Source organism: Chiloscyllium plagiosum, chromosome 33, assembly GCF_004010195.1.
Source record: "Chiloscyllium plagiosum isolate BGI_BamShark_2017 chromosome 33, ASM401019v2, whole genome shotgun sequence".
Taxonomy (NCBI): Eukaryota; Metazoa; Chordata; class Chondrichthyes; order Orectolobiformes; family Hemiscylliidae; genus Chiloscyllium; species Chiloscyllium plagiosum.
The window spans coordinates 4,051,902-4,066,097 of NC_057742.1; the positions used below are offsets into that span (position 1 = coordinate 4,051,902).

General features: G+C 40.8%; 1 protein-coding gene across 1 annotated transcript in view; it reads right to left on the bottom strand.

The window, feature by feature from the left end:
* Nucleotides 1–311: 311 nt before the first annotated feature.
* The window catches only part of si:dkey-225f5.4, an 18,828-nt gene continuing 4,943 nt past the window's right edge, over nucleotides 312–14,196 (bottom strand). Inside the window, exons 2-10 of the mRNA XM_043674806.1 lie at nucleotides 13,792–13,882; nucleotides 12,769–12,889; nucleotides 9,663–9,826; nucleotides 7,896–7,946; nucleotides 7,373–7,521; nucleotides 6,052–6,247; nucleotides 3,986–4,113; nucleotides 2,580–2,754; nucleotides 312–490 (exon numbers count right to left, since the gene is read on the bottom strand). Of these exons, the coding sequence (XP_043530741.1) occupies nucleotides 419–490; nucleotides 2,580–2,754; nucleotides 3,986–4,113; nucleotides 6,052–6,247; nucleotides 7,373–7,521; nucleotides 7,896–7,946; nucleotides 9,663–9,826; nucleotides 12,769–12,889; nucleotides 13,792–13,882 (1,147 nt within the window). The 3' untranslated portion in view covers nucleotides 312–418. The remainder of the gene's footprint in view (nucleotides 491–2,579; nucleotides 2,755–3,985; nucleotides 4,114–6,051; nucleotides 6,248–7,372; nucleotides 7,522–7,895; nucleotides 7,947–9,662; nucleotides 9,827–12,768; nucleotides 12,890–13,791; nucleotides 13,883–14,196) is intronic.

Consider the following 14,196-nt stretch of genomic DNA (forward strand, 5'->3'; position numbering starts at 1 on the left):
GCTTCCAATCTGGAGGCTGATAACCAATGTTTCATCAAGCTTCAGTATGCTCAGCCTTGTGGTCCAGCTTATGGGCGATGGTAAAGGCCAGATTGAGACTACTATCTTCAGGAAGCACACACTTGCATTCTGCACTGCATGCTCACCAAGGTCGCCTATTCCCGACTTGGAAATACCTTGGCTGTTCCTTTGTTATCATTAGATTAAATGTTGGAATCACCTTCACAACAGCAGGTGGGGATAGGCAATGACACCAAATGGTCCTTGAATAGATTAAAAAATTAGGGCACAACAATAAATAATTCACTACAAATCATAAACAAAAATTTATTAGAAACAAATGAAAATGAGAGCGAGAGAACTAACAAGAGTTCACAGAGTCCAGATAAAAATTCAAATAAAGAACAAAAAAGAGACTTTAACCTTTCCAACACTCCAAGGTGTTAAGATATTCCAACCAGTTAGATAGCGAGGGCTTGTCCTGTGGAGGCTGAGGAAGAAATAAACAAAGTCAACTCCGGAAATCAAAGCAGGGAGAAAAAAAAATCTTAGAGGTGCTGACAAATGTTCTGGCTCTGCATGGGGAAAAACGGGTGTTGCAGCTTCTTCACCCACCTCTCTTGTGTTTCTGGTCCTGAGAGTGAGGACAGTCCTTAAGAATTACAGCTGCTGTCTGTGACACAGATACTAAGCAGCGAAGGGTGTTTAAAGAAGCAGGACCAATCCCATCCAGCTGTCCAGTCTACACAGTTGCAGAGTTGGGAAGGTAGTGTCTTCATCATTCTCCTTCAGAGACACTGATTTCAGTGTTACCCCACACCAATCTCTGGCTCACAAATAGTTAACATATGAAGCAAGGGCTGAACAGAACGTGGGACCTTCCTGGTCCATTTTGACTCCATGTTGTACCAGCAAAGGAATTCATAGAATCATCGAATCCCTACAGAGTGTGGAAATAGGCCATTTGGCCTAACAAGTCCACACTGACTCTCCGAATAGTAATCCACCCAGACCTTATCCTATTACACTGCATTTCCCCTGACAAAGGCACTAGCCTACACATTCCTGAACACTATGGGCAATTTAGGATGGCCAGTTCACCTAACTTGCACATCTTTAGACTGTTTGAGGAAACCCACACCCACGCTATCAAACGACATTCCCAAGTTTATGCTCAGTTTCGGTCTCTAGGTTCCTTGTGAGAACTTGTCTAGAAAAGCCTTTAAAGCTTGGATCAGGAAGGATCATCCAAACTCTAACCTTGGGGTGGCAGTGGCACAACCTGTTCATTCATTATTTATCCATAAAAATCTTACACCTCAGGAAGAGGGTTCCAGGAGATTTAAATGTACCTTAAACCACAATGTAGCTTGTAGCAAACGTACAATTCAGAATAACTAGTATTATGATCCCAGATGATATTACTATTGGACAAGTGAATCCCAGACCGAAATCCAGCCTGGTAGATCATTTTTGTTTTGTTTTCACTAACAAATTGGTTTCTTCCGAAACAAAGCACACAATGCTGCAGGTTTGATTTTAGTAAAATAAAAAAGGAAAAAGAAATGAAAATAAAATAGAATAGACCACACTATTTATTTGTAAAACACAGTAGAGATATAATCCCATTAATCTGAACACTCCTTTACAGATCCCTTGAAAAACACCTTTGATAATACCCAAAAGCACATCTTGTACAGTACTTACACCATTGAAAAATCTCTTTTTCTAACACTTCAATGGGCTTAAGTTAACTGTGATTCGAACTCAGTATGAAATATCCAACAGCCTTATTTTTCCTGGAGCTTTCATACATCTGAGTTTAAAACACTGTCAGCTTCAAATAATTCTTCCCAAACACTTCTGGTCTGGAACTAATTAAACACCTTCCTCTAAAGTAAACTAGTTTAATCATCTTCCTTGAGCATAAGTACTACTTTACAATTGATCTTCATCTAAGGACTTCTGCAGAACTACCCCAAAGCTGGAAATGATGGGAATGGGTGTTACCCTTAATCTCAAAAAGAAATTCTAGAATTTTCTAACAGAAATCATTGTTTACCTTATTCAATCATAAACCCTCCTAAAGTAAAACACAGTCATTAGCTCTGAAAGCTATGCCATCAAGATGTTGTTAAAGAATTCACCATGTCCACAGAATATTTACCTAGAAGTTAGTCATTACACTCCCCAGATACACACAAACCTATATGTCACCAATTCAAAATGCAAACATCCATTCAAAATAAATTACATTGAAAATATGAAATCACACACACTCTACATCATAGCATTAATAAAATAATAACCTTCATTAATCTTAGAAAATTTGTAGGTAGGAACAGACTTGTATGTGTATAGAGGGTGAAACACACTCACGAAACACTTACTTTCACCAACTCCTCTAATCATATGACTCGCACCCCTCAGAGAGACAAAACAAACATTCCTTAAGGCCACTGCAATGAAGAGCACCACTCTCTCAAGAGATTAGCTCCTGTACGAGTGAGGGAGAATATTGGTTCAACAAGCAAATCATTAATGTTTACCAAAAGTTGAATTAGCTTGTACATCCTCACCTTAATTACTGTATCAATAGGTTTATTATTTTCTTGAATGGAGCTAAGCTTGACTTCACCGTTGCCTGGGTAACCATGCTCGACGTACAATGTGCAAACAATATTTGAGGAACTGCCAGCAATCAACTGCAAGAACTTAAGTTTTCGTTCGTCCTCCAGCCAATCGATGGCATACCTAGAAACAAGCCAGAAACCTTTGCTAGGAATTCAGTGGTTAGGACAGAAGTATGGCACAAATTCATGAGTAAAATGCAAAGGTTAAAATGAATTATTCTATTCCAAAGGTTTAATTGGGAGAATCACTGTCTGTTTCATGCTGGACTTGGGGGTCTCAGTGCAATCTTCAGTGTCCCTGATTAGAAGCATGCAGAACAGAAAGAGGCCATTCGACCCATCATGCCCGTTTTGACCCTTTGAAAGAACTATCCAATTAGCACCAACCTCAGCCTCAGGTATATAGCTGGAAAGTTGAAGGGGGTAGTATACATTGAGTACAGAGTTAATGGGAAAGACAATGAAATAAATATTTTCGTTCCTGCCATGGTACATTAAGACTGCTGGAGCTCCCAATATCCTGCTCGAACTCAAGCAACATCAGTGAATCAGATACGCCGGTCTTCATCACCGTCACTGCTTATGGGAGGTTGCTCTGGGAAAACTACTTGCTATGTTGTAACAGCAACAACATTTCAATAGCAAGTCCTTGGATGCAACCAGTTTTGGGACATAGAGATTGTGAAAGGTACTTTACAAATGCAAGTTCATTAACTTAAAACTGGGATCAAGAGTCACTATTTTAATTACGAAAGCAAAATTCTACAGATACTGGAAGTCTGAAATAAAAGCAAAAAAATGCTGGAACTCTTCATCAGGTCTGGTAGAATCTGTAGAAACAGCAACCAAAAAGTTAACATTTCAGAATATGGTCTTTCTTCAGAAGGAAGGTCAACCATGGAATATTTTCGAGCATTTTTCCAGAACCAGCGCAATGTGGCTGTGTCTGGATTGTCAGAAATGGTCCGGCAAACCATTTAATTAAAGACAGTTATAGATGGAAAACAATTGCTGGCCTTACCACCAACGCTGACATCCCATGAAATAGAAAGAATAAATAAACCTCACCAAACATTTGGACAATAATGGGGAATTAACAGAGAGACAGAAAGCGGGGACACAGGCTATAGAGCGGGGAAAGATATGGAAATTAGGAGGTGCACAGATCTTATAAGGTGATGGATGAGGATTTAACATTAACGATTAAAAAGGGAATCGAGTAAACATTTGAGGGAGAAACCACCATGGCTATGGGGAAAACAGCAGTTGGAGTGGGACTAATCCAATAGCTCTGTCAAACATTAATCAGTTCATGACCTATTGATTTTTTTTTAAACACAGTCTGAACTCACCTGTTCTGCAGTTGCTGGATTTCACCCCAAAGTTCGGCTTGACTCATGTAACGTTTCCAGATTTCAGCTGTAAGGTTTGGTAGGTCAACAGTATCCATTTCACATAGGTCCAGGAAGGCACAGTTAGTCTGGGAGAAAGGAGGTGGTAAGAGCTGCTTATAGAGATTAAAATTACAGTATATTTGCCTGATCATAAACGGAAGTTTATTGGGTTTACTCATGACAAGATACCTTCAAAATATAAAGTGTAGATGTGGGCATGTGTGCCCTGACTGGTTGAGTCTAAAACCAAGGGACACAATCTCGTGATAAGAGCTCAGCCATTTAAGAACTGGGATCAAGAGGAGGAGGAACTTATTTACTCAGGGAGAGGTGATTCTTTGGAATTCTCTATCTCAGAGGGCTGTGGATGTTCAATCATTGAGCATCTTCAAGACAGGAATTTTATTGTTTTCTGGAGACTAGTGACATCATGGGATCTGGAGGTGGAGCAGAAAAATGGCAGCTGTAAATAATGAGCCCTGGTCTAATTGGATGGTGCAGCAAGTTCAATGGGCTGAATGGCCTACTCTTTTTCCTGTGATGCCAACCATTTATTTGAAGGTATTGCATTAAATTCTCACTTATTAAGGGAAAATCTAATTGCATATGGATTAGCTGAGCTATATGATAGTTACTGATAAAGTCATAAAGTTGTACAGCATGGAAATAGACCCTTCAGTCCAACTTGTCCATGCTGACCAGATATCCTAAATTAATCAAGTCTTATTTGCCAGCACCCGGCCCATATCCCTCTAAACACTTCCTATTCATGCACCTATCCAGATGCTTTTTAAATGTTGGAATTATACCAGCCTCCACCACTTCCTCTGGCAGCTCATTCCATACACACACCACTCTCTGCATGAAAAGGTTGCCCTTTAGGTCCCTTTTGAATCTTTCCCCTCTCACCCTAAACCTATGCCCTGTAATTTTGGATTTCCCTACCCTGAGAAAGGACCTTGGCTGTTCCCCTTATTCATGCCCCTCTAAGTTTTATAAACCTCTACAAGGTCACCCTCCACCTTTGACACTCCACAGAAAATAGTCCCAGCCTATTCAGCGTTTACCTGTAGCTCAAACCTTCAAAACCCAGCAACGTCTGGTAAATTGTTTTCCACACCCTTTCAAATTTAAAAACACAGGTCAACTGTGGGAAAAGCTCAAGATGGTCCAAGCCAACCTCTTTTATCAAAATTAGAGTGAGACACTGCTCTGGCCCTGATTCACGTTACACTGAACTGTTCTAACTGATAGAGAAAAAATGCTTCGTTTAATGAATGGATTAGGAACCAAGCATCCGAGATTTAAAATCATTGTGTGGTTTTCTGCCAGCATGCAGTTGGGATCAGCATCATTTTGCTTAAAAGTTGCTGGAAGCTTCATTAATTATTTTAAAAGGGAGTTAATTTACAGAGGTATTTGAGAATGAGATTACAAGCAAACGGGATTTGGGAATAAACACACCTTTTATTCTATTAATTTACAGGATGTGGGTGCCGCTGGCTGGGCCAGCATTTGTTGCCCATCCCTAGTTGCCATAGCAATGGTGGTAATAAGCTGTTCTTTCAAAGAGGCAGAAGCACTATCAGAAGCAATACCACCATTTGTACAAGGCAGTCTCTCCCTCAGAAAAAAGATTTGTCTGGCCTGTCTCTATACTAGACTGGCTCAGAGAAGGGAGGGAAGGAGTGCTCCCTCCAGGTTACAGAATCTGTTAGAGCCACATAATGCAATCAAATCCTAACTCACATCAAGGGCTTGAGAGGGACAGAAGGGAAATGAAAGGAGGCGAGGGAGGAAGTCAACCCACATTCTCAGTGTTGGGCTCAGAAATAATGACAGCACCAGATCAGAGAGCTGAGTGAAGCAGAAGGATTGGAAATGTAAACTGGAGCTGACACCCCCACCCCTCTCCTTTCCTCATTCCTATCCAAGACCTCAATGAAGTTTAAGGTAGCAGCACACACACAGCTAGTTTAACAAAACGAGGAGGAAAAGGCCAAAGCAATGAATAATCTGCTCACCTCAAGCTTAACTCTCCTGTCCGTAGTCCAGGTTACTGTCAGCACAAGAGGGGAGAGTTGGGTCTTTGGAATCAATACTTGAGGATCAAATTGCAGCATTATTTGGTTTTCAGCGACTGAAAGGACTTTCATACCAGACTGCTTTCTGACAGTCTCATAGAACTGTGACAGTGTGTGAAAATCACAGGGGCGCACACTTGAAAATTAAAGACAAAAACATAGCAGGATGAGTTGTGAGAGAAATAGTTACAGCCGAATGGTCTGAAATTGTCAATCTCAATTGGATCTAATGAATTATGAATTCCAAGTATGGAGATCTGTTGAAACCTCCTTGACTCTGTACTGTTAATCCTACCTCACTGAAACAATGGTAACTCACTGACAACCCAACTGTAACTCAACCTTTTCCAAAATCAGTTAGAGGTGGTGTTACAATAGAATATCAGTCATGATCATTTGGAGGAGCAGGTGTCAAAGGGTTGAATGGTCTACTGTTGCTCTTTGTGTTTCTATGTATACAGTGACATCACCAATCATGATCAGAATGTGAAATTATCCTACCAGTCACACCTAGAGACCCTACTGCTTTAAGTGACTAAGATTGATGTTATGGGTATAATTTATTTAATTGAGGTCCTTTTACTGCATTTTGTTGCAAAAGTAACCTTGCTTTGGTGTTTTAGTGACGATTCCTATTTGTTATATTTTGAGTTGAAGAGTTTTTTTTGCTGTGAAGCAGAATACCTTCTGTAAATTGTGCTTGATACATTATCTCCAACTTATCGGGAACCCACAGACAATTAAAATCCACTTTGCAGAAACATATCAGTGTCAGAAACCACCTCACTGCTGGGATTCTCTATAAACCTATCTGCACTTGTTGAGTGAGATACACCTCCCACAGAACTAGTACTTGCACTATAACCAATTATATCAGCACCAATCAATAATACAGACCCTGAATTTCTACAACACTGTTCACAGGCATCGCTTTTTGTAATGTGACCTCTACTATATTATAGGAAGTAAAGCTGTCAATTTGCATGCAGCAAACTCTTACAAACAGCAATGCGATGATGACTAAATAACATGTGATTGATGGAGAATTATTGGCAACAGGGTTAAACCCCCTGCGCTTCTTTGAAATACCATCATGCTATCTTTCATGTAAACCTGACGAGGCAGATTGCCTCATTTCAATATCTCATCTGAAAGATGGCACTGCCAAAAGTGCAGCACTCAATTGGTTTTGCACTGGAGTATCAGCCATAATTTTGTGCAAAATCCCTACCATTGGAATAATGTATGTAATGTTTCTCACCCCTCATTGTAAGCTCCTTCCTTAGCCAAGAGTTGAATTGCTTGTTCTGCCTGTTGGATTGAAGTGTGACACCTACTTATGCACGAAGAACACTCCTCGATTGCCTGTTGGATTTTAATTTTCTCTTCTGCCAAAGTGAGTTTTCGTTCCTGGACATAAAATAAGAAGGTGAGTTTGAAGATTGGCAACAACGTCACTTGTTCCAATTACAAACACCGGGGCTTGAACGCCATTCTGACTTCTCAGTTTGTTATAACTCCTAATAACTCTCAGCAGAACTGACAGAGACTGAGACGAAGGCTTGGAGCACATGCCTAGCAGTTACAGTTAACAGACTAACAATCCAGAGGCTGCGAGTTCAAATCTCATCATAAAGCAAATTTAATTCAATAAATTTGATCATTTCTGCACTGACACCAAGTAATTTTAGGAAAAGAATACCAGAGTGTCCTAATCACCCAAATGCCTTTCAGGGAACACGTATAAATTATATAAGACTGCTACTAATTTTCCACAAACATACCTCCTGAAGTTGCAATTTCCTCTGTTGAAGAGCCTCTTCCAACTGCTGCTTCTGTTTCAGGAAGGATAACAACAATGAATTAGCAATCTCTGTTGAGCTGCTCAGATTACACAATGCATTGCACATTGTTACACCACATGATAGACAAGTGGAACCAAATCAGCATTTCTACCTCTGCATTTGCAACACAGTAAAGTTAAAACTTTCAAAAACTCCTAAAAGTGACCTCAATAGTTCCTAAGTAGATTTCTGATTGGAAAACTTAATGCCAGATTTTGCAAATAATCAAGTCTCCACACTGGGTGTAGTTTAAACAGAAGATTTATCAATTTATTAACAATACAATAACTTCAGCAGAACAAAAATTCAACAAAATAATCTAAGTGGTCTACGCTTTATGCTCCATTCACACAAAAGACAGACAAACGCAGTGACCGGATTAATAAAAAAAAATTGAACTGGCCAGACTATTTAAGAGGTTTTCATGATGCATTATTTCACAGGCATAGATGATTGACTTCTTCAGAAAGTCAGCTAAGAAACAATCAGGGTCAACTTACAGTTCACTCACATAAAGACTCATATTTATAACTTGGTTTTCTTACCTCTGAGCATTGGCAGGGTGCTTTCAAATCTTCACGCTGTAGTATGTCAGTGTTTCTATTACAGAAAACACAGACGAAAATCCAATTCCAACTCTGACTACTGCATGAGACACTGACTGCCTCTTCCGTGAGGTCCCAGTTACTTTTCAGCATCTGCCAACTGCTTGACTAGTAGGTCTATTCAAAACTTGCTGGAACCAATTCTTGGGCACTGACATGGTGAATGGCACACTTCTGCTCAGTTTAAACACAATGACCATGTCTACAGAACCTTTTCATCAGGAACCAGTCATATGACTGGGATGTAAGCTTGTGGTTCTGGGAATCTGATTTCAAACTGGAAACAGACAGCCAGACACCTTCCCACAGGAAGGTCACTCCGGCACTGGCTGACCTAAATTGCCTTGAAACTCCAGAACTAACTTCCTAAAGCTCTTCAGTCACCCAACCAAATTTCTCCTTGCGCAGCTCAATGTCAAATTACGTCTGATCATGCTCCTGTGAAGTGACTACTTTAAAAGATATTCATAGAGAATCTCAACAAGGGAGGGTAGCTCCTAACATTGATATATTTCTGCAAAGTGAGTATCGAGGTGCCACATGGTAAATTGGAGATGGGGCAGGATAGTCAGCACAATTTCCAAGACAATCTTTTGGAACGACAAGTTGTTACAGTTGTAGCGATATGTTTAGGACAGCTATCCTGACACCATCACTCCATGACCACAGGATGTTTCAAACTATTTTACAGCCAATGAAGTGATTTTGAAATGCAGTCACAGTCGCAAAGTAGAAAAATGGGACAGTCACTTCGCACCCAGCAAGATCCCAGAAATTGCATGATCGGAACTCTCTTTTTTGAAAAGTGATATTGCTCGAGTGATTAATATTGGTGGAGACACCAGGGAAAACTCTCTTATTTTCTATAAAATTGCTCCATTGGGTTAGTTATGTCAACCTACATGGCTAAAAGGGCTTCATTTTGAAATTTAACTTGAACTAGGTCTGGTGGTGCAGCACTGTCATCAGTGAGATCCAGGTCCTGGGCGTGTCAGCCTAGATTCAGTGCTCGACTCTCTGGACTGACCTCCTGACTCATCAACTACCCACAGCCAACATTAAAAACCCCTAGATCTGTTCCTGTAAAACAATCTCTGATTACCTTTGCTTCATACAACTTCATGGCTTCCCTCAGAGCTTGCTGCTTTGCCTCTAGCGCCTGGAATTTCCACAAGATGGTCGAGATGTTTTGCAGCTCTTCATCCTGCACTCGACATTCTGCTTTCAAGCTCTTCCACTTTTGCCTCATTTCATTCAGTTTCTTCTCTGTTTAAAGAAACAAACTCTCAAACATAAATATTTCAACTTCCGCTTACCCACTATCCCAAATATCATGCCAATTCAACGGATCAACATTCTTCTGATAACTTGCACAGCCTCTCATTCAACTTCAGGCAGTAAAATGCCACCCCAGGGAACCTTACAGCAGCATTATTACAAAAGATCTTACATAAGGTGATTAACAGCTTGGTCAAAGAGATTGGTTTTAAGCAGCATCTCATAAGAACAGTGAGAGACAGAGAGGTTCAAGGAGGCAATTCCAGGTTTAGGGCCCAGGCAGCTGAAGTCACAACCCACAACAAAGGGCCAAAGGAAACCAGGAGACCTCAAGAGTCTGTTGGAAATTGGGGTCCCTTTAAAACCGAATTTTCTTCACATTTACTGTATAGCATGAGATTTCATTTAATAGTTATTACAGCAGTAACTAACTTTCCAAACTTCTACAACATGAAGGCAAATGGAAAGGTGTCAAGAATTACTAGGGTCATGGTGCGCCATTGAATTAGTGCCGTATGTACCCTCTGATCAATGCATTGTTCGGGGAAATAAAACAAATTTGTTCTCACAAAGAATGGTGAACTAACCCTTGGATGAGGGAGGGCAAGGGGGCAACAGTCATCCTGGCATCTTGACTAGCTGCCCATGGTCATTGGCGGAGAGGTGATTAAACCAGCAGTGATTACCAGCTCCCAAAATAAGGTATATTAATGGGAGAGTGAGAGGGACAGCGAGAGGGAGCAGGAGTTCCCTACATTGCCCATGGGAAGAACGAAGACCATTGCCACCAGAGATTGCACAGCGTAAGGGTTACACACCTCCCCACTTCAAATCCACCACCACTGCTCCCCCATTCTACAGAATGGCTTCAGAATCTTTCTCAATGTTACAGCTCATATATTGCCCCACTTTATCTTATTTACAATTACATTATATCTAAGCTTTACTTCATAACAAACTCAGTAACCTATGTGAAAATTGCTTACAAATGATTGACTACCTGTATTAGATAGCTGTGACCATGAAAATCAGCATGTTTAGAGCCAGAAAAATGCTGAAATCCGAGGGTTCTAAAACTGTAGGGGGGCAGACTGAAGGACGTGCAGGCAAGACCATGGAGGGATTTGAACACAAGGGTAAAAATTTTAAAATGGTCAATCTGAGCTTTTCATCGTCAGTTTTTAATCCCATCATCTCTAACATTGGCCATATCCCTTTCCATTTTACAGGTGTTGCTATGTTCTGGTCACAGCAGGCTCTATTTTACCAATGATTGCCATCAATGTAACTCCAACCTCCACCATTTGCTTCCAACTCCATACTGAGGGTCTGCCCGTACTTTCTTTCACTCATCCCAACAACTTGGGACTTAAGAACTTGTTTGTGCTCATCCATCCCATCTTTGCTTTCTCCCTCAGACCCAGAGCAGCACTGAGCTACAACCACCAATTTCTCGCTCTGTGCTGACCCGCCATCGCTGTGACAACAATGAACGTAAAGTTCTCAGCTGGAACATAGAATTGCCGTCCAGTATTGTCCAGGCTCTTTCAGTTTCATGGATTACTTTAAAATCGACTTTCTGACCATGCCCTTTTTAAAATCTTCCTATGTCTCACTCAGTGTCCATTCTCCCTCCAACTGCTTTGGGTTATTTCGCTGACATAAAAAGCCTAAAGCAACCAAAATACAAAATTACATTTCACTAAGAGTTGTTAAAAAATGAAGCAGAATCTTAAACTATCTTCACCAACCTCCCAAAGAAATTCACAAAGGCTCACTCTGTGAATAAGCAAATTCAATAAAAGCATCTATTAAGAAAACTACCGAGAGACTGACTCAAGCAATTTTTTTTGTTCATGGGATGATGGCATAACATAGCACCCCTAATTGCTGATTGTTAGGACAGCTTTATATTTCAGATTTTCAGCCTCTCATGCAAAAATGATAGGGACACTATCTGAGTAGGGAGACTAGGCTTCAAGACTCACTTGCTCCACACATGTGTCATACGACATCTGAACAGGCTGATTAAAAAAAGTGTTTCCATTCCAGATTTTTACTGCATTTAAATTTCATCACATCATGGTGGGATTCAAACTCAGGTGCCGAGAACATGAATCTGGGGTTCTGGATGACTAACCCAGTGATATGCCACAGCCTCAGTAAAGTTCAAAATACAGGTAGTCAGTGTGGTGAACTGCCAAGTTTTACCTGGTGTCAGTGACATAGGAGTTGCTGGAAATGAAAGTGAGCCGAACGCTGTACTGGGAGCAGGAAAGAGAATTTCCTACTGACTGAAGAGCAGTACACCCTACTGCTGGTCAGTGAACAAAGACACATGGCTGCACGTTGGCTGGCCCAGCTGTTACCAATCTATTAAACATTACTTATAAAGCAACAATAATTCGCAATTATATAACACCTTCATCCTAAACATCCCAAAGTACTTTACAGGAATGCCATTAGCAAAATAAACCTGACTTAGAAAATGAGGTAGCATTAGGATAGGTGACAAAAAAACCTGGTGAAAGAAGATAGTTTTAAAGGCTGTTGTAAAGGAGGAAACTGAGGTTGAAGGCAACATGATGAAAACTGGGAGAATTGCAAGCAGCAAGAATTGGAGGAGCCAGGGGTCTTTGAAGTTGTAGTACTGGAGGTTATAGAACTAGAGAGCAGCAAGATCATGGAGAGATGTGAATATAAAGAAGAGAATTTTACTTAAGTTAGGGAAAAAATTTGCTTTTTTGGCCATAAGTCTATGCCAAGCTCACATACAACTTATAGGAACTTTTCCCCTCCAGCAGTGAACGTTCAGATAATGGCGGCCCCACAAAATCTCCAGTAGAACTACATTTCAGACCCAAAAGGTGGCATCACTACATTTTAACTGGACAGCCTTTCTCTGGCTATTCCCAATCATGGTGACTCACGGATATCTTGCTGCTGGTTACTTTCTTTAATTTCCTTGGCATCATTAGTTTTCACCATGTCCAGGAACAAAGCACAAGTTTTCAGCTGCCGAAACATCATCTTCTGGTTCCTCCGGAAACCCTGAAACAGTAAAAAAAAAGTCCCTGTATTGTAAATACAATCTCTAACAAATTATAAAGTGTAACGCAGCATGAAGAACCTCAGTCAGTACAGTAGCTTTATATCTAATGATTTGCCTACAGACAAAGATCTCAAAATGTTTCAAATATAATAAACAACTGCAATAAATGGCTGCAAGTGGATAAATATCAGTCAATTTTACATGGCGAGCCTTCGAAAACTACAATGACATGATGAGTCAATCAATGAACAATTCTGCTGGCACTGGTTAGAGAAAAATGCTGTCCCAGAGTTTGGATAAACTCAATGGTCTTCTTCAAATACTGCCAAGGATCTTGACCCTCATCTATGTCGTTGTTACCTCTAGAATAGACTATTTCAATGTATTCCTGACTAGTTTCTCACATTCGACCTTCTAAAAAGCAGAGGTGATCCAAATCTCTGCTGTCATGCCCTTGTGTGCACCAGTCCCTATTCACCCAAAAACCATTGTGCTTGCTGAACAACACTGACTCCTGGTTGAACAACGTCGAGTTTAAAATTCTTATCTTCATTTTCCATTTCCTCAATGTGACACTTGCTCTCTCTGTAATCGCCTCGAAGCCCAAAAAACCTCGGGAATAACTGCACTTTTTAATTCTTCTTGGTGGACCATCCTACAGTATCAGCACTCTCTACCCCACTTCAGCTGATTTGCCCCGATGCTCTGGAACTCTCTTAATAAACCCTCCTTCTTGCTAGAAGGCCTCTGTCTCTGCCCAAGTTTTGTCATCTTTCCTGATACCTTCTTACGTGGCTTGTCTTTTGACGCTAGTCTTATTTTCTACTCTCCCTTCAACCTGACCCTTGGACTTAGCATTCACACGAATGCAAATAAAAGACACAATTAATTTGCAACTCACAATCGCATGCTGAACGACTGCAGCACCCTCCTCTGATAAAGATTCATTATCGGCATGGATTCTTCTCACAGCCTCTGCTTCCTTAAGGAGACTACAATGGAAGAAAAAGTTAAGTTATTTTCCCCATAGTGGCTGGTCAGAGACCATAAAACGTCATACTTTAGACGGACCTCCTTTACAAGACATTCCCCATAAATACAAACCAGGAGATAAAGCAATGGTGAAAGTGAGGACTGCAGCTGCTGGAGATCAGAGCTGAAAATGTGTTGCTGGAAAAGCGCAGCAGGTCAGGCAGCATACAAGGAGCAGGAGAATCAACGTTTCGGGCATGAGCCCTTCTTCAGGAATGAGGAGAGTGTGCCAAGCAGGCTAAGATAAAAGGTAGGGAGGAGGGACTTGGGGGAG